Source organism: Leptodactylus fuscus, chromosome 7 (genome assembly GCF_031893055.1).
Source record: "Leptodactylus fuscus isolate aLepFus1 chromosome 7, aLepFus1.hap2, whole genome shotgun sequence".
Taxonomy (NCBI): domain Eukaryota; kingdom Metazoa; phylum Chordata; class Amphibia; order Anura; family Leptodactylidae; genus Leptodactylus; species Leptodactylus fuscus.
The window spans coordinates 41,698,278-41,724,622 of NC_134271.1; the positions used below are offsets into that span (position 1 = coordinate 41,698,278).

The 26,345-nt window shown below is 39.4% G+C and overlaps 1 protein-coding gene across 2 annotated transcripts; it reads left to right on the forward strand.

The window, feature by feature from the left end:
- Window positions 1-13,529: 13,529 nt before the first annotated feature.
- Window positions 13,530-25,992, forward strand: TPPP3 (tubulin polymerization promoting protein family member 3). 2 transcript variants are annotated; one of them, XM_075281726.1, is made up of 4 exons: window positions 13,530-13,776; window positions 22,756-22,950; window positions 23,178-23,331; window positions 24,179-25,992. In XM_075281726.1, the coding sequence occupies exons 2-4, from the start codon at window positions 22,763-22,765 to the stop codon at window positions 24,374-24,376; spliced, it is 540 nt and encodes a 179-aa protein (XP_075137827.1). In that variant the 5' UTR covers window positions 13,530-13,776; window positions 22,756-22,762; the 3' UTR covers window positions 24,377-25,992. The 2 variants fall into 2 exon arrangements, with proteins under 2 accessions (XP_075137827.1, XP_075137828.1); XM_075281727.1 differs by lacking the exon at window positions 13,530-13,776 and adding an exon at window positions 14,150-14,179.
- Window positions 25,993-26,345: the final 353 nt, after the last annotated feature.

The window sequence follows — 26,345 nt, forward strand, 5'->3', positions numbered from 1 at the left end:
ACATGAAAAATGAATGAGAATGGGCGGAGTCAACATAAAAGTGGGCGGACCCACACATTTTGTCCCTCTTTCTACTCTTCAAAAGTTCGGAGGTATGGCGTAGGTGAGGCTGCGCTCCTGCGTGACGTCACTCGCTTCGTCCGCCCGCAGCGGTGCCCAGTGTCCCGACTCCCACCTCCTCCACAAGGGGGCCCACTGAGGCTCTGTCGCCCAAGGGCCCATAAAATCCTGGAGCCGGCCCTGCCTTTAAGTCATGTAAATATAGTCAATAAATCTGTTTCCAACCGAACACATGCAAGCAGACAGCAACCCATCTCATAAAAGGGTTACTCTGGCCTCAGTATATGCTATCCAATCTAGCAGTGATATTAAATTAGAAATGACGTATGGCTCCCATCCTGCAGCTTCTTCCAGGAAGTTTAATGATATTATCCAGCCAATACTTACATTTATCCACCATGGACAAAGAAGGTCAAAGATAATGAGAGTTTCATGGCAGAATGTCAATATAATCTTCGCTTCCCAAAAACAGTCTGTCTCTATGTTTTATGTGTATATGCAGATATCTAGTCTATACTTCTTTACAGAATATCTAACTTGCTCCAAATGTATTTTGTCATATTGAAATATTTATACTTTATTTATCTACTGTTCCCTCTTGCTTAAGCAGTTTTTTGCTATTTACTTTTAATTCATTCTATCTATCTACAGTCCTATGAAAAAGTTTGGGCACCCCTATTAATCTTAATCATTTTTAGTTCTAAATATTTTGGTGTTTGCAGCAGCCATTTCAGTTTGATATATCTAATAACTGATGGACACAGTAATATTTCAGGATTGAAATGAGGTTTATTGTACTAACAGAAAATGTGCAATATGCATTAAACCAAAATTTGACTGGTGCAAAAGTATGGGCACCTCAACAGAAAAGTGACATTAATATTTAGTAGACCCTCCTTTTGCAAAGATAACAGCCTCTAGTCACTTCCTGTAGCTTTTAATCAGTTCCTGGATCCTGGATGAAGGTATTTTGGACCATTCCTCTTTACAAAACAATTCAAGTTCAGTTCAGTTTGATGGTCGCCGAACATGGACAACCTGCTCTCAAATGATCTGAAAACAAAGATTGTTCAACATAGTTGTTCAGGGTAAGGATACAAAAAGTTGTCTCAGAGATTTAACCTGTCAGTTTCCACTGTGAAGAACATAGTAAGGAAATGGAAGAGCACAGGGACAGTTCTTGTTCTTGCATTGGTCAGCAATACAGCGCACTTTGCACAAGGAGAAGCTGTATGGGAGAGTGATGAGAAAGAAGCCGTTTCTGCAAGCATGCCACAAATAGAGTCTCCTGAGGTATGCAAAAGCACATTTGGACAAGCCAGCTTCATTTTGGAAGAAGGTCCTGTGGACTGATGAAACAAAGATTGAGTTGTTTGGTCATACAAAAAGGCGTTATGCATGGTGTCCAAAAAAAACAGCATTCCAAGAAAAACACTTGCTACCCACTGTAAAATTTGGTGGAGGTTCCATCATGCTTTGGGGCTTTATGGCCAATGCCGGCACCGGGAATCTTGTTAAAGTTGAGGGTCACATGGATTCCACTCAGTATCAGCAGATTCCTGAGAATAATGTTCAAGAATCAGTGACGAAGTTGAAGTTACGCCGGGGATGGATATTTCAGCAATACAATGTCCAAACACCGCTCCAAATCGACTCAGGCATTCATGCAGAGGAACAATTACAATGTTCTGGAATGGCCATCCCAGTCCCCAGACCTGAATATCATTGAATATCTGTGGGATGATTTGAAGCGGGCTGTCCATGTTCGGCGACCATCAAACTTAACTGAACTTGAATTGTTTTGTAAAGAGGAATGGTCCAAAATACTTTCATCCAGGATCCAGGAACTGATTAAAAGCTACAGGAAGCGACTAGAGGCTGTTATCTTTGCAAAAGGAGGATCTACTAAATATTAATGTCACTTTTCTGTTGAGGTGCCCATACTTTTGCACTGGTCAAATTTTGGTTTAATGCATATTGCACATTTTCTGTTAGTACAATAAACCTCATTTCAATCCTGAAATATTACTGTGTCCATCAGTTATTAGATATATCAAACTGAAATGGCTGCTGCAAACACCAAAATATTTATAACTAAAAATGATTAAGATTAATAGGGGTGCCCAAACTTTTTCATAGGACTGTATCTATCTATCTATCTATCTGTCTGTCTGTCTGTCTGTCTGTCTGTCTGTCTGTCTGTCTCTGTCTGTCTGTCTATCTATCTATCCGTCTATCTGGTTTATAATTCTTTAAAACATCACATTTATTAATGGTTATTACCTTGTAACAGATGTTGCAGCCTTGAGTGACCACCCTGAATCTCCACGTTCCAGGGCAAAGAGTAATAGTCACACAGTACACAGTGCACTAAATGCTGATGTTGGATATTGACCAGGAACACTTTTGGCCTTCTCCTGAGATGAAGGGTGCTAGTTATCTGTGCCAGACAGTAAAATATTAGCAAACCTAAGCAGAAGGATCTCGGGGCCAGTAGATACTATTCAACAAGCCACTGTTATGCATTTAGATACAATGGGAATTGAAATTAACCTTTGACCCAGATAATATATATAGGACATATGAATACAGTGAACTGTGTGCATTCATTCAACTATCTGTATTATTAATAGATAGAGAAAAAGGAAAGGCTTGAGTAGAGATTGGTGTTTTGAACTGCAAACCTTCTGCTATAGTTTGGAAGAGTCAATAAAGCCATACATGATTTAAAGGGGTTTTTAAAAAATGTATTTTAGTGCTACTAATGGGTTAATGAATGAGCCCACATAACTTTTAGCATGTTTTGAGTGATTTCTGGGGGTCTCTGGGGGCTGGTGGTATCTCTGCTTTTGTTTACTTGTTTCTGCTTCCTGCTATGTGACTTCCTTACTAACCCTCTCACCTTTCTCCCTCTTCCTTCCTTACTCCCCCCTCCTTGCTCACTCCCTCCCTCCCTCCCATACACCCCCCTCCATGTCTCTCTAGCTATCCTGCCCTTCCCTACCAACTCAGCCCAATCCCTGACCCATATTATATACAGTACTTACCCCTCCATGCTTTTTCTGGCGAGATGGCCCCTTTTCTGTGCATGCAAGGAAGCGCAGTAGAGGTGAATTACCAGCAGCGGCAGCGTGCACAGTGTAGAAGAGCACACACCGCACAGACAGCATCATTACAGGAGAAGGAGATGTCTCACTGGAAGAAGCCTGAATGGTAAGTATAATGGAGTGGATGGGGGGAGTAGTAGTGACGATCTATTTCCGGAAATGGAGAAAAGGATCGTCACCGGATAATCAGAAAATGTCCCCGGGGTGGTCATGTGGGTAACTATTAATTTTGATAATTGATGTTATTTAGAAAGTAGGAGGGGGGAGGCTGTTTAGAGTAGTGTAGGGATTTCAAGTTATCCTGGACAACCCCTTTAAGGTGTGGCCTATACAACGGGTGGAGTCTAGCCAGACATTCTGCGGCTACATTTTCAGAACTGAATTTGGTACATTCTTAATTACAATGGGATCATACAAGCCCCAATCTGATGACCTGGAGGATTTTCTTATTAGGTATGCCAATAATTCCACAATCTATTGGTAAATATGATCAATATCTAGTTTTACCTTGAAATATTTCTAATAACTTCTAGGGGAGAACTAAGACATCTAAATACATCAACAGATATTTTAGTGTAGAATTTTAGCCACATAAAATCTGTATCCCATTAGATCTGCCTGTCTTTGAAATGAGATCTTTATGAAATGATGCCTACTACAATAAAGGAGAGGGAGTCAAACAGTCCATAAAACTGCTTCTTTGTAAATGTCAAAGCTGAAGCAAATTGAAGTCACAGAACAAGAGGCTCTGAAATGATGCCAGCATGAAGAGCGGAATATAGTAGCAGGATATATCTGTATCGTAATGCAAGACCGGTCGTGACATTATCCCTGTGATGTTTAATATGATATGTATATACTACTGTATATACACATTACTTCATACTAAGAGCTCAACTACCATTCACAATGAACACCATGGCTCAGCCCGATTTCTGCTGGCCTAGGCTGGAAGCATTCTGTCAAACCTCTACCCCTCCCAGGTCCATATGTGATTTCTGTGAAGGTATAGTAGAAAGTGGCAGAACTCCATTATAAATGTATTAGGCTTTATTCACATAAAACTGTTATAATGTTGTGGTCCAGATCTCATGAACGAAGAATAAAAATGGTTTTCATAATGATATTGCCAAATGGTAATGTATCATGTTCCGGTGGTTCTTTGATACATTTTCCAAAGGAAGTAATGTTACTACAGATAAAGACAAGCGATTCTGCAAGTTAAAAGAGGTGAAAGAGTCCCTAAAATATGCTATAGCTTCAGTTTAGTTAGCATTCTTTATTTTACTGACCTTTTGGATCAAAATATTGGTGTAAATTTGGTGGGCAGGGGCCCAGTGGTAAGCATTACAGTTTAAGGCCTCATTCACACATTTGTGTGTATGTGTTAGGTCCGTTGGTACGGCAAGGAAGACAAAGTGATGGTATCTGTAGGCCATCCTGTGACCTATCCTGAATCTTGCTTCAGGCTCATGGCCACATACATAGGCACATATGGGTTCATAGACTAAAATTGGTCAGTGACAACGTCCTAGCCGTGACAAACATGGCTAGCACACTGACACCGCACACAGTCATGTACATGAAGCCTAAGGGCAATGAGTTTTCACTTGGATGTAAAAATAGGAATTAGTAACAAAACATTTTATATTGGTTAGGCTAAGTTCACATCTTCATGGGGATCTCCGTTGGAGACTCCATCGCAGAAACCACCAGAAATTGATGAAGAGAAAAGTCCTATACAATATAAAAAGTCTGATATAGTATAGAAATGGCGGACACCCACGGACATCTGCCAAACCCCATTATAGTCTATGGGTTCTGCTGGTGTCCGCAGGTAACCACTGTTTTGGCGGCCGGGCTCTCTGTCATTTGGGTCCCCCAGCAGAGAGCCCAGTGTAAATGTGAACCTAGCCTAGTGAGTAGTGTATACTAAAAAGTCTTTACAGTGGTTGATTTGGACAAGCCCTAGCTGAATGAAAGATCCCTGATGATTTGTCCCAAAATCTGATTAATAAGGCAGAAAAAAAAATAGATCTAAACATCTGGTCTGAGTGATGTTGTCGCATCTTTGCCCACAGAAGATTAGTTGCTAGGTTTAAGTTGTCTGACAACATATTTAAGACTTTAGCTGTTAGGCCGCGAATTCCTAGCAACCAGACTGTCTGAGATTACTCAGATCTTTAGCTCAAGGCCAAATTGCCACCCTGCTGAGAGTGGAGAGGGGGTAAGATGTTTATAGGCTATCCACTTAGCTATTATTTATCAGTTTTTATAAAAATAGGAGAGATCCAGTTACAAGAACAATTGTAAAATAAACTGTTTCCCAACATCACTGACTTCACAAGTGGAAACCCGCACGATGAGCCATTCACAAGTACAGCACAATGTTAGATATTGCAGCTCAGCTCACTTAAGTAGAGATGAACTACAATACCAGATATAGCTCTAGATACTTGGTGCAGACCCTTTATTCAAGTACTAGCCAGTCGCAAATTGGAACCTACTTTTACCAACCAGTATATCAGTTAGAGTATGTTCACATGGAGTATTTTACAGGCTGATTCATTTCAATGGGAGTCAATGGCAGTGTTTTACTCTAGATGATTGTTCAGCTAGAGGAAAAAAAAAAGCAACTTGACCTACCTTTAGGCTAAGGCCCCACGCAGTGCTAAAGCGCTGTGGAAAGAATCAACAGAAAGTTAGCGGAGTTTTCTTCTGCTGACTTTCTGGTACAATTATATCTATGGGCAAGCCGCCGGCGTTTCCGTAGATATAATTGAAATGCTGCGATTTGCAAAGCCGCAACGGCTTTGCAAATCGCAGCGTGTCCGCACTGCATTTTTTTCCGCAAAGTGGGCATGGGATTCACATGAATCCCATCCCCTTTGCTTGCACTGTAAAACGCTGCGATTTTTACGGCAGCATCTCCGCTGCGGGCAAATTGCGGCATTTACGTCCCATGGGGCCCCAGCCTTAGGTGGATTCCACCTTGAAAAACCAATCAAAATCAATGGGAGACGAAAAAATGCAACACAATCTTTTTATGCATTTTTGGGCAAAGCAGAAGGTAGAAGTACTGGAGCTTCCTTTATATTTCCTATTCCTTTTGCAGCCATTCTTAGCTTTGGTGCAAAAAAAAAAAAAAAAAAAGCTGCAAAACCTGCCTTTCCACAATGTGGGGTCTGAGCCTAAAGAAAACTCCTATGATAAGACTCTTTTATGTATCATATGGTCGGGCTAGGTTCACATCTGCACCAGCTCTCCTCTGTAAGCAGCGCTTTTTTCTCTGCATTTTTTGCCTTTTTCAGACTGAAACCCAGCAGACCCCTTTATAGTCTATGGGGTCCGTGGCTAATCGATTTTTTAAGCGGATTAGATTTCCCTGGGAGTGGTCTTGAAGCAGACCCCACAAATGAAAACCCGAACGCAGCTGTGAACTTAGCGTCAGCACAAAATTAAGTTGGTTTGTGTGAGCCCGTGCAAACCCGGCCAAACAAGTGAAGTGGCCTAAGGATGGCATTCATGAATATTTATATCGAAGGTCAAGAAAAGAGCCAGCTAGGAAGTAGTGGGCTCTTCAGGTCAGTGTGAAGACATGAATTGGGGCCCCTTCTTTTCAATGTGCAATTTGCCACTGTCTATATATTCCATCCTATGCAGTTACATGCAAATATCCACTGGTGACATTAATGCTATTGGATTTTTCATTACCACAAAATAATACTGGTTTGTAACATTGGACGTCTTGAGCAAGTAATGGGTGGAGAGACTCTGCTCTGCCAAGACAATGAAAAGCTTCATTGACAGGCAGAGTCATGACAGCAGGATCACACCAATGAGGCTGGATGTCATAAGAGGAGAATGAATAAACAGGCATCTGATTTAATCATAGGCATTGTCTTAGAAGTGACAATAACGTCATTGCATGGTACATGAATGGTACTGTCTCCATCCAGGCCTTTCCTGTATATTCTTTTATTCTACTTTTGTTTACCACCATGATCACAGATTAGTCATTGAGTGTCATAAACAGCCCGTATTGTGAGAGCCTCTAATGTTATCATATCACATATCAGAAATATCCATTTCTAGAATATTACAATTCTAATATTCTATTTGTAACAATAGTAATGGTAATATAAACTGTATGTACAAAAGCTATTGTCTAGACAGACACAGGGACAAGAAGTTTATGATATTATTATTAATTTTTTATTAGAATTATTATTACAAATCTGCCAATCAATCAGCAGTTTCTTGATAGAATATCTTTTACTTATCTACATTCTGGTATTTTCCTGTTTTTTTTAGAAGGCCATTATTGCAAGAGTTAGAAAATTAGTTTATTTTGTTTGTCACTTTTAATAAACTATTTTTGCTGTATCAAAAGATTTTTACACCCAAAACAAGATAAGAGGTGTTCTGTGTTATTTCCGATAGAAATGTGTATTAGTAATAACTTTAAGTAACGGTAGAACATCTTACCACGTGAAGTGCTTTAACACTTAAAAGCTTCCTTCTTGTAATAATCGCTGATGGATTACACATTTTCCTCAATGCCTGGAAATCCATAGGTATTAAGATGACTAATGGCCACTTGAACTATGTTAACTGTTTTAGCAGTTTGGGAGACCTGTGAAGCTCCAGGTTACAAAGCATAAAAAATCTACATATTACTGCAACATGAAATAGCATTTAATAAAGAAGGGAATTGCATTATGAGAAGCTACTTAACATATTGTAGCGAGGAGCATGGTTGCAGCTTCTTTCTGCTCCTTCAGTTCATAGAACTGCCATGATCACAACCTAACTGCAGAAGACAGCCTTAAAGAGGTTGTCCCATCACAAGGATCCTATCTATACTGCTAGTTTATGTGGATTTAAGACTTTTCTTAAATGCATTGCTTTATCAAAACTGCTTTGTTTGGCCGCTATCTTAATTTATTCACTTCATTGTTTACACTCCGTTTCTATGGCCCTTGGGATTATCTGCTCATTTGTCAAGTGATGCAGCTGCCTGCTCTCAGGGGGAGAGGGAGGGGCTGGGAGCAGCTCTGAGCTGTTTGTGTCTTTTAAGTAGTGGAGCTTCTCAGAGAGCTCAGGGATTTCTGAGCTCTTATCAGTTGTTTTAATTGAATTTGGCTGATAAGGGCTGAGATAGGGAGTCCTTACCTCTGTATGTAATGCAAGCTGACTCAAATCCATGTTTGCTACATCAGCTTCACACTGTGGTAATTCATTTACAACCAATCCCGTGCAAGTGAAAGCCCGCCCACCTATGTGCCGAGAAAAGCAGGAAGTGAAGAGAGCACAACAGCATGCAAGTTAGTGAACAAGCGTCATGGGAGTACCCCTTTAAGAGGTCAATACACATCCATCAGTGACATAGCTATAAGGGTCGTGGCTCATAGCAGTCACCATTGGCCCGCAGATCCCTGTCATCCCTACATTAAGACTAATTCACTGCTTTTGCCTCCATTGATGTCTGCCAGCCTAAATCCTTGTCTCCTGCTCTCTGCACTGTGATATATGATGCACTGTCTGCCCTATATACCTCCCCCTTCCGCCAAGGGTCAGAAAGAACATTAACCTTTTAATGCTAAAATTAACAACAGATCAATACATAGTCAAAGAAGGGAGGCTGTGGAAAATGCAGATGGAAAGTCGATAAGCGTTATAGTATTCTCATAGGATAGAATGGAAGGGGCTGCTGATCTATATAGGAGCTTTTACTCCATTCCCAGCACTACAATTACAGAAGGCATCACAGATATAAGTGCACTATATTCGCCTCTCAATTTGTGAAAGACGTATCTGACCATGCATTATAGAGGTATACACAATAAACAATGCTGAGTCACTGTAACTAAGCCGGCCATATTAGGAAAGTTATCTTATAGATTTGGTGTCTTCAATATATATATGGTCATGAGAAAAACAAAGTACACCCTTTTTGATATCTAGTTTTATCAATTCTTATCAGAACAGAAAATAAATATGGTTCTGAAATAGTCTAAAGATAAGGTACCCACCACAGATGAACAACACATGATGGACTGATAATCTATTGAAAAAGTGGAACCAAAATGGAAAAAGTCCTTTGTGAAAATAGATTTTTTTTCAATAGATTATCAGTCTTGTGCCCAAACCCAAATCTTCCCCCACCCCCCTTTGCTTAAAGTTGATATGAGGCGTTTGTGTTAATAAGCTGTGTTCTATTCTCACAAATGTGGCGCTGTGCATTATGGCCAAAATCTCGAGTTTATTCTCGTCTGTCCAAAGAATATTGTTCCAGAATTCTTGCGGTTTGTTCAGATGTAACTTTACAAACTTAATCTGTGCTGCCATGTTCATTTTGTCCCAAAAACGAGGCAGGCTTTCTCTTAGTAACCATTCCAAACAATCTATTCAGTCTTTTTCTAAATTAACTTGAACATTTAACATAGTAACTGAGTCTTAAGTGTAGCTCTTGAGTTTTTTGCAATTTCTCTGTGCATTGCATAGGCTGAATTTGTTGGGATGTCTTGAATGTTTTCTGCTCGCGAATAATCTTTTACACTGTAGAATTTTAGGCCTAAAATTACATTATCATCCTTGATTCTTGGGCAGCAACAAATGCTTCTTTAAGATCATTGCTGAGATCTTTCCTTCATGTGTTAACACACAACAAATTTTTTCAGACCGGCAAACTGCCAAAACTTATACTGTAATAGAGGTTGCTGGGTATTTATATAAAGCTCCTAAGCAGCTGCCATAGCCAATTATTATAGTATTGTACAGCAAAGACCCCGCGGTAATGCCCACATCAGTGCCAATAAGTGATCATAAGCATTAAAACCCCCAGCACCCCAGTCAAAGCTGACCAAGGAGCCATTCTTCCAACGGCACATGGGCGCCGGCATTTTGGGAATGATTGGTTACGCAAGGAATGAGATCAGGGGTTGGCGATCCATTGCTTTGACAGCTGAGAGCCTATTGAAGGCTCTGCATGTCTTCTATTACAGATTGCTCTATGCAGCCTGTGATAGAAGTGCTGGTATTTTGCGAAGCATTTCATTAACAATCAAACCCCGTGAGATCTAAAAAATATAAAAAAAGTTTTTAAAAAATTCAAAATTTGAATCACCTCCCCCTTTCCCTAGAGTACATATAGAAGTAAGAAATTACTGTGAAACACATACACATTAGGTATCACTTTGTCGAAAAATTCCTAGTCTACAAATATTTTTCCCGTACAGTGAATGATGTAGCAGGGGAAAAAAAAAAAATCAAAGGTGCAGAACCACCGCTTTTTTTGCTGTTTCACCTCTGATAACAATTTTGAATAAAAAGTGATCAAAGCAATAAACATTCCCCAAAATGGTAACTAAAAAGTACACCTGGTTCCGCAAATAAAGACGTCCTATGCATTCCTACACATGAAAACATATGCTTTGTGCACTCCATTTTTGAGAGCCTAGCAATAATCCTGGGTCACTTAAAAGACCTTTCCATACTGCTGTAAGAGAAGGACAGGCCGGTATGAAGAGACGTTTCCCAGGGGGCCATGTGGATCTTTATCTACACCCCTGACCTTCATGCAGGTTAGCTGATATCAGTGAATCTTTTAATAAAAAGGCCACTAAATGCAAAGTGGTACAAACTTTGATCTGTATTATGGCCACATGTAATGTCAGCTGTCTACACCTGACGACATACCACAACTCCCAATAAGCATAACCACCGGGTTACCTTTGCTATGCATTGTGTAGTCCATGCTCCTCTACATTGCTATTATACATATACATTTCCTTCTGTTGATCCTGGTGTTGGATGTATATGCATAGTACAGGCGTGGCCTTCCTCTCCATTACTTAAAAGGTTACAGTGCGCACCTGCACCCCTTCCCCAACCTGTTATTGTCGGTTTGAGTTTTTAAAATCCAGATTCACTAGCCACTCCCTGCCAGAGCAATATAGTTTCACGGTTTTCTTATGTTCTAGTTACAGGTTGTCTGCTGATTTGTTCTATATTCTGATGTTTTTCAGAGCAACCTTTGGCCTATTTTCTGTCTCCATATTTGTCTGCTCATCCTAATCTGTCTGATTATCGCTACCGACCTTGACCTTGGTTTTGATTTCGATACTCGTTCTGACTGCCCTGACCTTTGGCATACTTACACCCCTACTTGTATGTGACCATGCTGTAGTGTGACCACTGATGCTCTGCACCGGTGTCTCACTGGCCTTTGTCCAGCTGCCATCTATACTGGGACCATAGCTACATGGTAGTCTCCCCGCAGTGAAGTCCAGAACTCCATTGTGAAGAATATGACTATGCCAAGCCGCTTGGTACACCTGCAATCACCCTTTTTACACCCTTTGTGTGTCTGAGTTCATAGGATAATATGAAATGTGCTTTATAGATTTTATATATTTATTAACCTGAGTGGGTTGGTACTAGTCATTACCATTATACAGAAATACTCATCAGTGGATGTCAAGCAAATAAGGCAAAATAAGTAGAGATGAGCGAGCACTATTCGAAACAGCTGTTTCAAATAGCATGCTCCCATTGAAATGAATGGAAGCAGCCGGCACGCAGACTTTGCCGGCAACCGGCCACTTAACCCCCTCCATTCATTTCTATGGGAGCATGCTACTCGAAACGGCCGTTTCGAATAGTGTTCGCTCATCTCTAAAAATAAGGCAAAATACAATACAGGAAATAAAATGGGAATAAAAGATAGAAAAAATAATACCAAAACAAGTTTGTAGTCGGAGTCTCTGGACCTCAGCTAGATAGCCCAAGGCATTTTCTTCAGTCAGTAACCAAGCATGTGCTCACCTCCTTCCCAGAATCAGAACTCCCCTTGTCCCCTGAGGTGAGACCATATAACTTCCAATATCCATTTTGAGTGATGTCATTAGGGGGGAAGCCCAGCCCTCCATCCTGAAACCCAAAGAATTAAGAACAATCATAATTCCCCACCAGAAAACCGTAGTGTCAGGCAAGGGGTCCAAGACCCCCATCGTGTAGACAGCAAGGATGACAACCCAATCTCCTTTAGGTAATGAGTTCAGTGTCCAAAGTGGACCTTTTCCATGTGCTATAGATTGCTGTTTTCCAACCATTGAAACAATTCTGCAGCTATCAACAATTACTAAGATAAATTCACACTTGCAGGTTTTCGTCCAGTTTTTTCAGCCACCGTAGCAGAATTAGACTGGGGCCACACAAGATGGACATACTGCCATATTTTCAACAGTGATATACAGCAGCATATTCCCCTGAAAACCACCATGAAAAAAGCACCACAAATTGGATGGAGCAAATCAGAAAAGTGGCATATGAGGCACAAAACATCAAAAAGGTACAAGGGGTGGCTCAAAATTAATCATGTACCAAAAATTGCATTTTTAATACCAAAAGCTGGTGTAAAATCAATGATAAATAACCCCAAAACTTTATTTATACAAGATTTTTAATACAATATTGTCAAAATGAGGTTTGCTATTTTACAATAGCTGCAACAACAAAACATGACTAGCAGGAAACCCCGACATATCAACATCTCCAGCCTCTCAGTGTGTTTTCGGCCACAGAAAACAGGTCGGGGTGACTCTTAATAGTAATTTGCACACAGACTTCTAATGCAATTCTTATAATGAGACGACTTATAACATAAAAGAGAGAAAGTTAAACAGGAGATTTCATACCCTACATAACTGTGTTGTGGGTATCGGGGTGAAAATCCTGGGGACAGGTTCCATTTAAGTGGTTCCACATATTTATAATGTGGCTGCCTTTTAGGGTTTCTGCCAGGCCACAACCAGGTCCAAATGAACCATGTAACCTTACATCACCATAGAAGCCAATATGTATCCATTCAGAAGAAATCAAAATGGTGGGGGAAAATGAAGGGGGGTAGAGGTCACTTGGTGAACTTGTAATATGGACCCTATAACATTGCCCCATTCCATAACTTATTCAATTGTGAGAACTAAGAGGTTTCTGTAATAACATTCAATTATTAAAATAAATTAGGAAATTGCTTAAAATTATTTAACTAAATTCCTACTATTTTCCTAAAGATTTTCCAGAAGTAATTCATGAAAATGTAAAAAATCTCTCTTTTGCTTTTTCTTATTCATCACATGAATGATTCCAACATGTCAGTCCCATCCTGCAAAAACTGCCAATAGCATTAAATAAAGATCTAGAAAATGATTTGTTTATTGGAATTGTGTCACAAAGCCAGCCAGTTCTAGTAGCCCAGTCAGGAAAATGCTAGCCAGTTAATGAATGAATGTCCCTGGCTATTTGTGCGTCTTTGTTCTGCTACGACACACCCCTCTGGCACAGAAGCCCATCTAGTCACTTGCATTGAAGATCTCTACCAAGTTAAATCTTGTCTGCTACAAGCAAGGAGGGTACATCTCTTACGCCTGTAAATGACCTTGGTCACTTATATTTATATTACACTCCCTTGATGTTTTACAGGATGTCTCTATGGATACAGGAATAAACACAAGATAATAGCCCTACAGTCTTTAAAGCAGCATTTCATTCTACAGGGCCAGGCGGGGAGAGGAGGCGTCTATAGCAGAACAGAGGGAATCAGGAGGTAAGAACAGGATTCTGGCTATGACACTCTGCACATACCTCAACACAAGCCCGCTCCTTCCATAATAAAAACCCAATCTTCCTTTTTTCAGTTATTTACACTAAACATATACATTTCATTTTCCTCTTTTTCTGTTCCATGACCCTTGTTTGCAGGTGCAATGTAAAAGAGAATAGAATGAGAGTCTTATGTACTTTTCTGCATGAAACCTTCTCCAGCCTGGCAGGAATCCCTTCTAGGTTTTAGTGCTGCAATGTATTCTGCTGAATATAGTCATGCAGGCTGCAGGCTACTCCAGGCATGTCGTGCTCTAAACACTGCCCCAGTCTCTCCCTCTGTAGTATTTTTATCTGCGCTACTGTGCATTACATCTGTTCATGGAGGCTGGGAAATGACTGCAATGGTTGTGAATAAGCTCTGGCTGTTTTGTTACAATTCATATCATTTTACAGGGATTAGTAACATTTCTATGCTTTTTGGTAAGAGGGATTGTTCATGATACTGTGTGATACTGGTTCATCTTTTCTGTGCACAGATGCAATAGAGCTGGGTATGTCATTTGTCATTTATATTACCTATATTACATAGACCTGCAGTAAATCTAATTGTCATATCACATTCAGTGCTGCATCTTGTGATTTTAGTATGCTCTTACTGTTATACAGTATATGATGTTTAATGCGTTTGGCGTGCCCGTAAATATAGCACTTCTGTCCTGGGGTGTCACCCAGTTTATATGCTACGCAGCTATTCAAATGACATTGTGACCTTTTCTGATTTTTTAATACATTTGGTTAGTTTAGCAGGTTCACCACACCCACTTGTGAAAAGTGAAGTAGTCTAAAAATGCTAAATATTACAACATTTTTGCACAAATATTGTAAGTCCAAGAAGTTACTAACCATATTTTGCTACTTTTTGAGCCCAGAATTCTGCATTGCAACATTAGATAAATTTCCCAGTATGTTTCAATGCATTTAAACTGCATAGTACATGTTCAGCATCTATCTATCCATCTATCATCTATCTATCTATCTCCTATCTATCTATCTATCTATCTATCTATCTATCTATCTATCTATCTATCCATCTATCATCTACCTATCCATCTATTATCTATCTATCTATCTATCTATCTATCTATCCACCCATCATCTATCTATCTCCTATCTATCTATCTATCTATCTATCTATCTATCTATCTATCTATCTATCTATCTATCTCCTATCTATCCATCCATCCATCCATCCATCATCTATCTATCTATCTCTCTCCTATCTATCTATCTATCTATCTATCTATCTATCTATCTATCTATCTATCCATCTATCATCTACCTATCCATCTATCATCTATCTATCTATCTATCTATCTATCTATCTATCTATCCACCCATCATCTATCTATCTCCTATCTATCTATCTATCTATCTATCTATCTATCTATCTATCTATCTCCTATCTATCCATCCATCCATCCATCCATCCATCCATCCATCCATCCATCCATCATCTATCTATCTATCTATCTATCTATCTATCTATCTCCTATCTATCTATCTATCTATCTATCTATCTATCTATCTATCTATCTGTGCACTAGATAGCTAGATAGGTAGAAAGCCATAGATAGGGAATGTTGGCTGCATATTAGATATTTATGAATGGCACATACTGTGTATTAGCGTTTAGTTAATATGTAGTTGTATAATATTATTCTATTACTGTTGTAATGTTAGAATAATGAACTAATCATCTTGTAAACTGTTCCAAAACTATAGTTTACTAAAGCAAGTGTCAAGTTTGTCGTGTAAATCTTGGGGAATCAAGCATGTTATGTCTTGGAATTAAGATAGTTGATATGTCTGCTGTCCTATGTAAAACTACAGATAACACATCCCATTATTAAAACACATTATGACAAGTGACATATTCAGCTCTGCCACATCAGCATATGTATGATTGTTAACCTGCTATATTGTGAGCGGTCCCATGTATGAAAGCATGTAGTATAGGAGCTATATGAGAAATTCTCAGGCTTTAGTCCACCATAGCACAGCACTGTATGATTCTTGCATCTTATGTAAACAGACACTTGTTCTCCAGAATTACATCTTGCCATACAAAGGCACAAACGCTGCAAGGCCCTGAAAATGGGTGTACTGGGACCTTGAGAATAAAAAGAATAGGCTATATGACGCAGCGAAGGTTGTATTTGTTCCTACAAGCAGAACATCCTGCTATAATTGATAAAAACTAGGGGCCATATGGTGGCTCAGTGGTTAGCACTGCAACCTTGCAGTGCTAGAGTCCTCGGTTCAAATCCTGCCAAAGGTAAAAAACGATCTGCAAGGAGTTTGTATGTTCTCACCGTGTTTGGATTTCTATCCCACATTCCAAAAAGACATACTGATAGGGAAAAATGTACATTGTGAGCTCTATGTGGGGCTCACAATCTACATAAAAAATTGTTAAAAACTGAATGTGCAAGGAAAATAATATAGTATGTGGAGGACAACGTTGAGCAGTAGATGCTTAGTAAGCCCCCTAGGGAGTGTTTTCTATCCATAAAGCTTGATTTAGGCCTTGTTAGAGTCTAATAGGTTTATTCACACATCTGTGTATTACGTGAGTATTTTTTACGTCATATATCTATTTTATTTATGAACCATGAGTCCATACAAATTAGTGACATGCTCTATTTTGGTTCATTTTATGGATCACAGATGTCCATTGCAACTATAGGGCAAAAAAAAAGGAGCATATGGATGTCATCTCATTTATCAAAGATCAAACTAAATGTATAGTGTAGCATTTTTTGTGTGTGGAAAACACTGACAGCATATGCACGTAAAAAATGCATGTGTGAATAAGGCCTTAAGAACAGCGATTCCTGCAGGTGAGCTACAGAAGAAACGACCCAACTTTAGGTGTGTTTTTGGCACAGCAGCTTTCAGGGAGACACTATTGACCTCATATAATAAGGTGTCGTATGTGAAACTGGTCCCAGCATCTTCAATAAGAAATGACATTGGGATCCCAGTAAGGAGGGATTGATACTATTGATCACAATCTGGTTACATCACTGCAATATGCTGCTTTGCATGTAAAATAGATGCCTGAACAGGTGATGAAAACAGAGAACAATAGCACAACTTGGAAGGTTTATAAGTTGGATTTGATGTCGTTATTCAGCCTTATCTATGTTACTTTATTAGTGAATACATTAGATATGTGACGGTATAATAAGTATATCCCCTGCAGTAATTCCTTCCATGTCGGGCCACACCCTGGATACATTTCTTCATATTCATGAATGTACAAATGTGAATAAAACCAGTAATATGCTGTAAGAATACAATAATAATACAATAGAAAGAAAAGCCAGTGCAGTACAGTGAGGATGCGGAATAGAAAGCTTCACACTAAGAAGCTGCCTATAGGGAATCTCCATTTTACACCAGCCATCTGCTGTCCGTGTCCTCGTCTCCAGAGACCATGTCTTTGTAGGACTCACGAAGCAGCGCTGGATGTTGCATCCTTCCGTCTTACATTGAGGACTTGCTGTCCCCTATGACAGTCATGCACTTCAATGAATTAATGACCCTTAATAAGAAGACATAGGGAATGACACAATTCTGATCCAATCCCTGCGAGAAGCGCCCGCGCCCCCACCCAATGCTTTCTCTCTTACACTTTGCTTACACCATTACAGACTGTTGTCATGGAGATCAGCGGGATGAGAAATAGCAGTGACATGATCTGCCTGCAGGGCCCACAGGGATACAGAGAAGGTGGTGAATGCGCAGAGTAACTGCTTGTACTAGGGAAATATCATCTGCACTGCACAGTTATCCTATATACTCGCTCCTATTATACACTCAGCATATATGCCATTCTCATCAGTCGTGGGAAAAGCTCTGAAGTGCCGTCTCATAGTGCCAAAAATAGTGCACAGCATTGGGACACATGCAGGCGCTACTCCTATATGATGTATGGAGTAACCCCTACCTCGGGTATGTGAAACATCTTACCCCCAGTCCACAACCCCAGGCAAGGCTCTTGCGCTATATATATATATAGGCAGAGATTGGATGACTTTTTTCCAGATTTTTTTTTTTTTTTTTTTTTTGAGATTGTGAGCCCCACATAGAGCTCACAATGTACATTTTTCCCTATCATTATGTCTTTTTTGGAATATGGGATGGAAATCCATGCAAACACGGGGAGAACATACAAACTCCTTGCAGATGGTTTTATGCTCTTGGCGGGATTTGAACACCAGGACTCCAGCACTGCAAGGCTGCAGTGCTAACCACTGAGCCACTGTGTGGCCCCTGACTTTTTTCCAGAATTTTTGAGCACACTGAAGTCATTGTTTCTGTAGAAATGACAGATCTTGAGTCAATGTTCTTGGGAGCCCCTGAGCAGTTTCTAAGGCTTCACGTTTCAGGCGGCGTGCAGGCCTTGGCTCTTACGGTGGGGGTCCGATGCTACTTTCCTTTCTGATTATTATAGAGAGGTCCAATCCTGCTCTGATATCAGAACAAAACCCTCATCTAAGACAATTATTCACTCGGATGATAATCAGATGTCATCTTAGTGGCTTCCGTTGTAAAATTGTCCCCCCTTGAACCTGCACGTGTGCATGAGGCTTATTGATGCCCCCAGAAAACCCCTTTAATATACTGTATATGCCGGTACAGACAATAGCCTTGGTTGCGGAGAGGTATTTTCTGTCCTATGAGGTAAGCTCATACCCTTCCCTTACTAACAGCTTCAGTGACTAAACAGCTGCAGCCAATGGCCCAAGTATTTGATTCCCTTGTGGTATTCTAGGCCAGTCTATGATACACCGAAACACTTGTCATAAGTGTGAAAAGGTTTTCATAGATGTAGTGGATCAGTTACTACACAATTATATATCATGTAGATCATCTCAACTTAGAAAATACATCTATATTGGACATGGTCAGAGGTGATATCCTATTTTACAGAACCAATTAGCCCTGTGTCTAAATACAGTTTAAGCAGACATGGACTATTTTAATATATTCTACCCTCAGTGTAACAATTATAGGGGCTCAAGGTGCATGTCTAAATATTGCAAACAAGACCTTTACATACCGTACATGTTATACACTGGGCCGAGAACATAGGCTTGACCTCTGACCTCTGATCTATCCCACAAATAGAGGATAAATATATAAATATCCTATATGGCAAACCCCTTAAAGTATTGCCAAGTTTATTCAAGGAGGTTACTTAATCCTTGGAATGAAATTAAGGAACTGCTACTACTTTTTACATAAGTTACATGGAGACCTCAGCAATCATTACATGAAGTGTGGAGCTATTACGTAATATGGCTTTACTTTATTGGAGCCAGTTTAGACTACAGAACATCATCAGGATAGAATTGTGCCTATAAACAGGTTATGAGTTGAGTCTGCTGGAAGCTCATTGCCCGGGTACATGTGTAAAAGATAAAAAGACATACAAGCAGATAGGGATACTTCTAAATAATTTACTGTCCTAAACAAATATTTGTCTCGTTTGTAAGAACATTCAGCCTTTCTATCTAGTGATAAAAGTGTTTGCTAGTTTGGAAAAGATTAAGTAAACAGTATATTGCCCTGGCTTGTACAATGGCACAGTCTTGATGCCAGCCAAGTGTGTGCTCACAGGTATGCAGTCACAGTATATTATAGAGGTTATCCAGGGACCAATGCATTCCCTGATTTATATTACTAATATACACCTTGTGCCCTTGCAGGTCAGGTTCTATTTTCAGTCTTTTTCACGGAACCCTCCATATACTGAAATGTCTGGTGGACCCATGAAAATCTAGCTTTAGGATGGGTTCACAAGGGGTGAATGGTCTGTTTTTATGAAAGCCACCACCATAAAAAATGCTGAAAAGTGCTGGCACTTTTCCTGGAGCCACATTTGGTCTTTTGTTGCTCTCAATTGTTGCGTTGCAATAAGTTATTTTAAAGGGGTCGTCCAAAAATGTTTTCTTTTTGTTTACAGCCATAAATATTTATGGTCCCTGCATGGATTAACTGTTGACTGCAGAGACGCAATAACTGTTACATATAAATGGAGCTAAACATGTGCAAGCTGACATGCTGTATTGTCAATGAACACATGATAAGGCTGGGGGCCCACATAGCGGAAATGCTGCAGTTTGGCCACAGTGGAAATGCAAAAAAAAATTACCTATTGAAACGCTGGTGGTTTTCCTACAGGTACAATTGAAGCAGAAAGTCTGCAGACTTTCTGTGAAAAGCGCTGTGGGAAAAGCTGTCATACATTTCCCCTATGGTTTTTCCCTCAGCGCATTTTCACTGCAGCCCGCTATGTGGGGCCTAAGTCCTTTTCATAATGTTGGCTACAATATAATTTTGATTTTGAATGTTTTTACATGTAAAGTTGTTCAGATCAAGAGACAGATGACAACGATGCATTTATTGGAAAAGCTGCAAATAGGGATGAACTTAGTTTTTGGGGTTTTTTGAAGCATGAGCCCAATGTTGCGAAAATGCAGCGTTTTTGTTGTAGCGTTTTAAAGTACCTGCAAAGTGAATGAGATTCTGGCTAATCCCATCCACACATTGCAGAAAAAAATCTGCTACAGAAAAGTTGTGTTTTCAGAAACACCCATGTGTTTGAAACTCGCAGCATGTCAATTATACCTGCAGAAATCCTCGCATTTTACCTATAAGTATGATAAGGGAAGAAAATCTGCAGTAAAAAATTCTGCAAAAATACAATAAAATACAAGAGTGTGTTACTTTCAACCCAGAACCTGAAAAACACTTTCATGATTGCAAATGAAAATATTCCCACCAGAAATTATTTGATATAAATTCAGATCCATTTTCATTTTGAAGTCAGAGTCCAATCCCCAAGAAGAACAAACATGAAATCCAATATTAGCACATCCGAAGAAGCTTCCCTAACATAAATGAATACATAGAGAAGCTACATAGCAACAAAGTATATGTAGAAATACCAAGCTGTAAACTTCATGCTGGATGCCAAATAGCAACTACTTGTTGCTATTAAATACACAGCAAAACAAAACTTCTCCAGCCATACAAAGTGTGTTCTTCCTTGTGCTGTATGACACCATACTTGTAGCTTTTTGGATTCTGTTCAAATTGACGTAGGGAATAATAATGTTAATATGACAAAGTGCATCAAGGGGGCAAATGCTGTATGAAACATATGCTAAAAAGAGCAAATACATGGAAGGTGTATTAGACTTATTAGTTGGGCATGGAATGTATGTATTCATTTACTAATAATTTTATACTTTTACTTTATGCTCGTATTATAATCTGTGTTAAATTTAGTCACGTGCTAATATAAGAATGGAGGTTACAGATGATGGTGAGCAGATTAAAAAAAAAAAAAAAAAAAGATTGGATTTCAAAAGAGGGGCCTAGCAGCAGTTTACTCCCATATACCCACTGATATACGCATTCACACACGTTCCACCATACGTATTTGTATTGGAAGATGGATAGTTTGGTTACCAGACATTGTGTATAACTAGCTTCAGGCTAAGGCCTCATGTAGCGAAACAAAGCTAAAATAAGGCCTGGGCCCCACGCTGCAAAAAAGCGGAAAAAAAACACTGCATTATACATTATCTGCAAAGTGTACAGGATTCTGGCTAATCCCATCCACAAATTGCAGAAGAAAAAATTGGAGTGGATATCCTGTGATTTCAAAAACACTTCTATTTTTGTAATTCACAGCTTGTCAATTATACCTATTCCGTATAGCTATAATCGAGGCAGCAAATCTTCAGAGAAAAACTTTCTGTGAAAAACACTGCGGAAAAAACTTTGATGCATTTCCACTAGAGATGAGCGAGTACTATTCGAAACAGCACTTTCGAATAGCATGCACCCATAGCAATGAATGGAGCCGGCCGGCGTCCTGCCGCTTAACCCCCTGTGTGCCTGCTGTGTCCATTCATTCCTATGGGTGTGTGCTATTTGAAACTGCCGTTTCAAATAGTACTCACTCATCTCCAATTTCCACTGAGAACTTTTCTGCAAGTTTTTTTTGGCTGCAGCTCACTACATGTGGCCTTAGCCATAGGCCCCACATTGAGGAAACGCAGCTTTTTTTTGTTGCAGATTTTGTTGCGTTTTTTTAAGACAAAGCCAAGAATGGCTACAAAAGGAATGGGGAAATATATAGAACATTGTTATTCTTCTACTTTCTGCTCAATCCACTCCTGGCTTTGGCTCAAAAAAACGCAACAAAATCTGCAAAAAAATAAGCTGCGTTTCCGTGACGTGGGGCCTTAGCCGTAAGCAGCATAAATGCATTGCATTTCTTTCTGCAGCGTTTTTCTCTTCATTTTCTCTTCTCCTATTGGGGAAACGGTCAGAATTCGGCAGCTAAGCTTAACATGTTTTTGAAGACGCTGCTTTTCTGCAACTCTTTTTCTACGATGTGTAGATGAGTTTATTAAAATCTCATTCACTTTGCTGGTAATTAGAGATGAGCGAACACTGTTCGTATCAGCCGATCCGAACAGCACGCACCCATAGAAATGAATGTAAGGTGCTTCCATTCATTTCTATGGGTGCGTGCTGTTTGGATCGGCTGATACGAACAGTGTTCGCTCATCTCTACTGGTAATGTAAAACACAAGCCAAAGGCGTATAATAGTTTGAATAGGGTATAGCCCATTATTCCCACACTAGAGGACACCCAGTAGTGCTATTATCCATTAGGGTCCCTCTCCCAGTACTCACATTAATTATAATATGGTTACCTCCCATTACTTAGGGCCTGAACCCCAGCTCAGTTATCCCTCCCAGTTGGGGACAAGAAACAAAGTTTCACATCTTTAGTCAGTTCAGTATTTAGTATCATCCATACAATATATATGCATAGTATGCATTACATTTATTATATGAACTTTATGTTTAACGTATGTCTTTTTAACAGGGAAACAATGGCTGAAAATTCCGACCTTGCTTCTCTAGAAGAAAGCTTCAAAAAGTTTGCCATCTATGGTGACACAAAGGCAACAGGTCAAGAGATGACTGGAAAAAACTGGGCCAAGCTTTGTAAAGAATGCAAAGTCATCGATGGAAAAAATGTGACGGGGACAGATGTGGACATTGTCTTCACCAAAGTAAAGTATGTGAATGACATAACTGCTCCTATAATCTTGGTTTACAACATAAAACACAATACAGTTTATCATGACACAACAGTGTCGTGTTAGATAATGACACAACAGTGATGGCTCCTTTCTAAATATGTGTGAACAGAGCCTTAGGCGAAGTAGAGAAAATACAAGATCAGCCAAATAAATCAATCATTTGTAGAATTTACTATATGGAAATATTATTTTTATTTTGCAGAGCAAAGTCAGCGAGGGTTATCAACTATGAAGAATTTAAGAAGGCGCTAGAGGAATTATCAGCGAAAAGATTTAAGGGAAAGAGCAAGGAAGAAGCATATGAGTCTATCTACAAACTTGTAGGTGGGAAAGAACCTGTAAGCTCCGGCGTCACGGTAAGTGAATGTACACAACATACAGTATTACTAGATCTATTGAACGCTGACCACCATTTTACAGGTTATATGCAGATACCATCTTTATAATAAGATGAGAATCTTTACAAAAATACAGAATATATATAATTTATTGTGCCCTGATTTGAATTACAGCCTGCTTTATAGCCCACAATTGTCTGATTGTCCCTGGAAACAGTCAACAAGTTGTAGTCAGACAAACCCCTTAGCTAAGCCTTTCTATGCAATGAACAGACCAGCACTTTAAGCTCAGAAACTTGCAGAATTTAGCTCACAATTTTTATGTTCTCGTAACAAACCTCAAAAAGAAGCCTTCTTATAGCTGACTAACTAACATATGGTGGTACATTCTGTAGGTCCTCTATTTAGGGTTCTTAAAGAGGATCTATCATTGGAAAAAGTCATTTTTAACTAATCACATCCTTGCATAGCCTTTAGAAAGGCTATTCCACACCTACCTTTAGTATGTAAATTGCCTCAGTAGATTTTGAATAAGTCCGTTTTTATTCATATGCTAATTAGCTGAAAGTATAATAAAACATTGTTCTTTAGGATTCTTTAACACACTTTTGTTTGTGAAAGGATTTTTTGCAACAAAAATGATGACATACGGCACGGTGCCAGTCTGAGGACTGACGTGCGGGTCAGCACTGGAATCATGTGGCAAGCAGTCGTGTCACAACATAGGATCCTTAATGTTAAATTTTTCTCATGATCCAGTAATTTCAAGGGTTAATACAACTAGAAGGAATGGGAGACTGGACAGATGTTTTGCAATTGACTTAATGTTTCCTGACTTCATTATTGTACATCTTCCTTCCTATAGAAAGCTGCAGCAGTCGGAGCAGTAGAGCGTTTAACAGATACAACCAAGTACACCGGATCCCACAAGGAACGCTTTGATGAGTCCGGGAAAGGAAAAGGCAAAAGTGGTCGGGAAACCATTGTAGAAAACACTGGCTATGTGGGTGCCTACAAAAATGCAGGCACCTATGATGCTAAAGTGAAGAAATCAAGCTCCTAAGAGTATACAGTGCCCATTAGCTCCTGCATAGACATAATTAACTCCTGTGTTGCCAGTGAATTAAGGTAGTCATTCTGGTAGGGATAATGTTAGAAGTGGATGATTCATGCAGTATAATTATTGTTGCCAAAGTCAACCCGAGTCAAGAATATCTATGGCAAAATATCATTCTCAGCAACGTTTTGTTGGGTTTGAGGCCTATATACAACATCACTGAGAAGCAAGTCTTGATGATGGTAGCTGTGCATATATCTCCTTCTCTCTTCAACACTTCCTAGACACACCATTGTCTGCTAGGAGAAAGATGAAGTACTTCTGATTTATACCAAATTCTCTCTGTACAGTGCCTATAAAATACTGATTCTCTAGCTTGGGTGTTAAATGCCAACAACTATGTGAATCGCCCCCAACTCAGCTGTGATAAATAGGAAGCTTTATTTGACGAGTCCTGGTTATACTGGCCTGGTATATAAGGTTATGAATGGTGCATGGTAGAATTGATGACCTTACTGGTAGATATTCATCTATTAATGTACAAAATCCCAATTTATTGTAGGTTATCAATATATCCTGATCTATTAACCACAAACCTTTCTATAATATAGGATGACTTCCCAGCCTGCAATATGTAATGTGAAACTGTCACCTGAAATGTGGCCATTTTGAAAGCTGCATTCCCTCTATCAAGTGACTAGCACCAGTGTATTGGCTGCACTCTCTGATATGATGGCTGTCTCCAGAAAGCCTAGCTTTAGTACTGGCAGAGGTTATCGGAGGTTACTGACAGGTTATCGGAGTGTATATTGATCCACTATGGCATGATGGGCTCTGAAGGCTCAACTTGCACCTCTAGGTGACATGTTGCACACGTGGAATGGAAATTATTTAGTAAAATCCATTTGCACCCAATGGCAGTGGGAAGAGAAGGGTATTTTAGTGTGGAACAGGACATGTTATAAGGTACATATATCAAGGAGCAATAAATGAGCAATGTTTATATGTTAAATGGAAGAAATATACTGTATGTTATCAGAGATATCAGGGATCTTTTTGTGTATTGCATACTGTTACGTTATTTTCGTTTTATGAACTCTGGAAGAATTTATGTGACCTGGTAAGAAAAAACAGAAAATTGCAATAATTCAAGACACATCACTATATAAAGGCAAATATCTTCAACTTTCTAATATAGTTTGTGACATTTTGCTGTCAGTGAATAAGAATCTCTAAAGTTGTACCTAGCCAGCCCTGCTGGGATTGATACAACCGTGTCCATATAAGATAATAGCAGAACTTAGGTCTATAGGATTTCTAACCTCGGCTTATAAACAGCAGTGTTTTATTCATTCTTACCAAACTAATATTTTGAAAATAGTGAGGAATAAAACATGAAATATATTAGAAAGTTGCATAGCTTTTTATTTACCGTACATAGTGATGAAGCATTATGAACCTAAAACCTATTCGTGTTCCTTAAAGGGAACCTGTCACATGAAAATGCAATGTAATCTTCAGGTAGCATGTTATACATCAGGAGGCTCGGAAAGCTTTGTCTGCTCTATAACATGTTGCCTATAGATTAGATTGCATTTTCATGATGATAGGTTCCCTTTAAACACTCTATAAAGGGATAGTAAGATGTATCCGGTCTCTAAGAAATTGCAGTGAGATGACACCACTTTTGCAAAACGTCCATATGAGATCATCTTCCTGTCCCTCTACTGCAGAATTTTTGGCTATACAAATATTGCCCAAATATGTAAAACAATTGAGCCGTTGCACAGATGTTAAATCATTTTTGGCACTAGAAAAAGATTACTATGCCATCACCAGTGCAAGAGAGAGAAACTGGTTCCAAACATGGAGAGCAACAAAATACACAAAATGGCTAAGTGCAATGAAGTGTGTCCATGTGTTTCACTATCCCACAATATTTCTTACCTCGTCCAGAAAATGCACTAATAGAGAC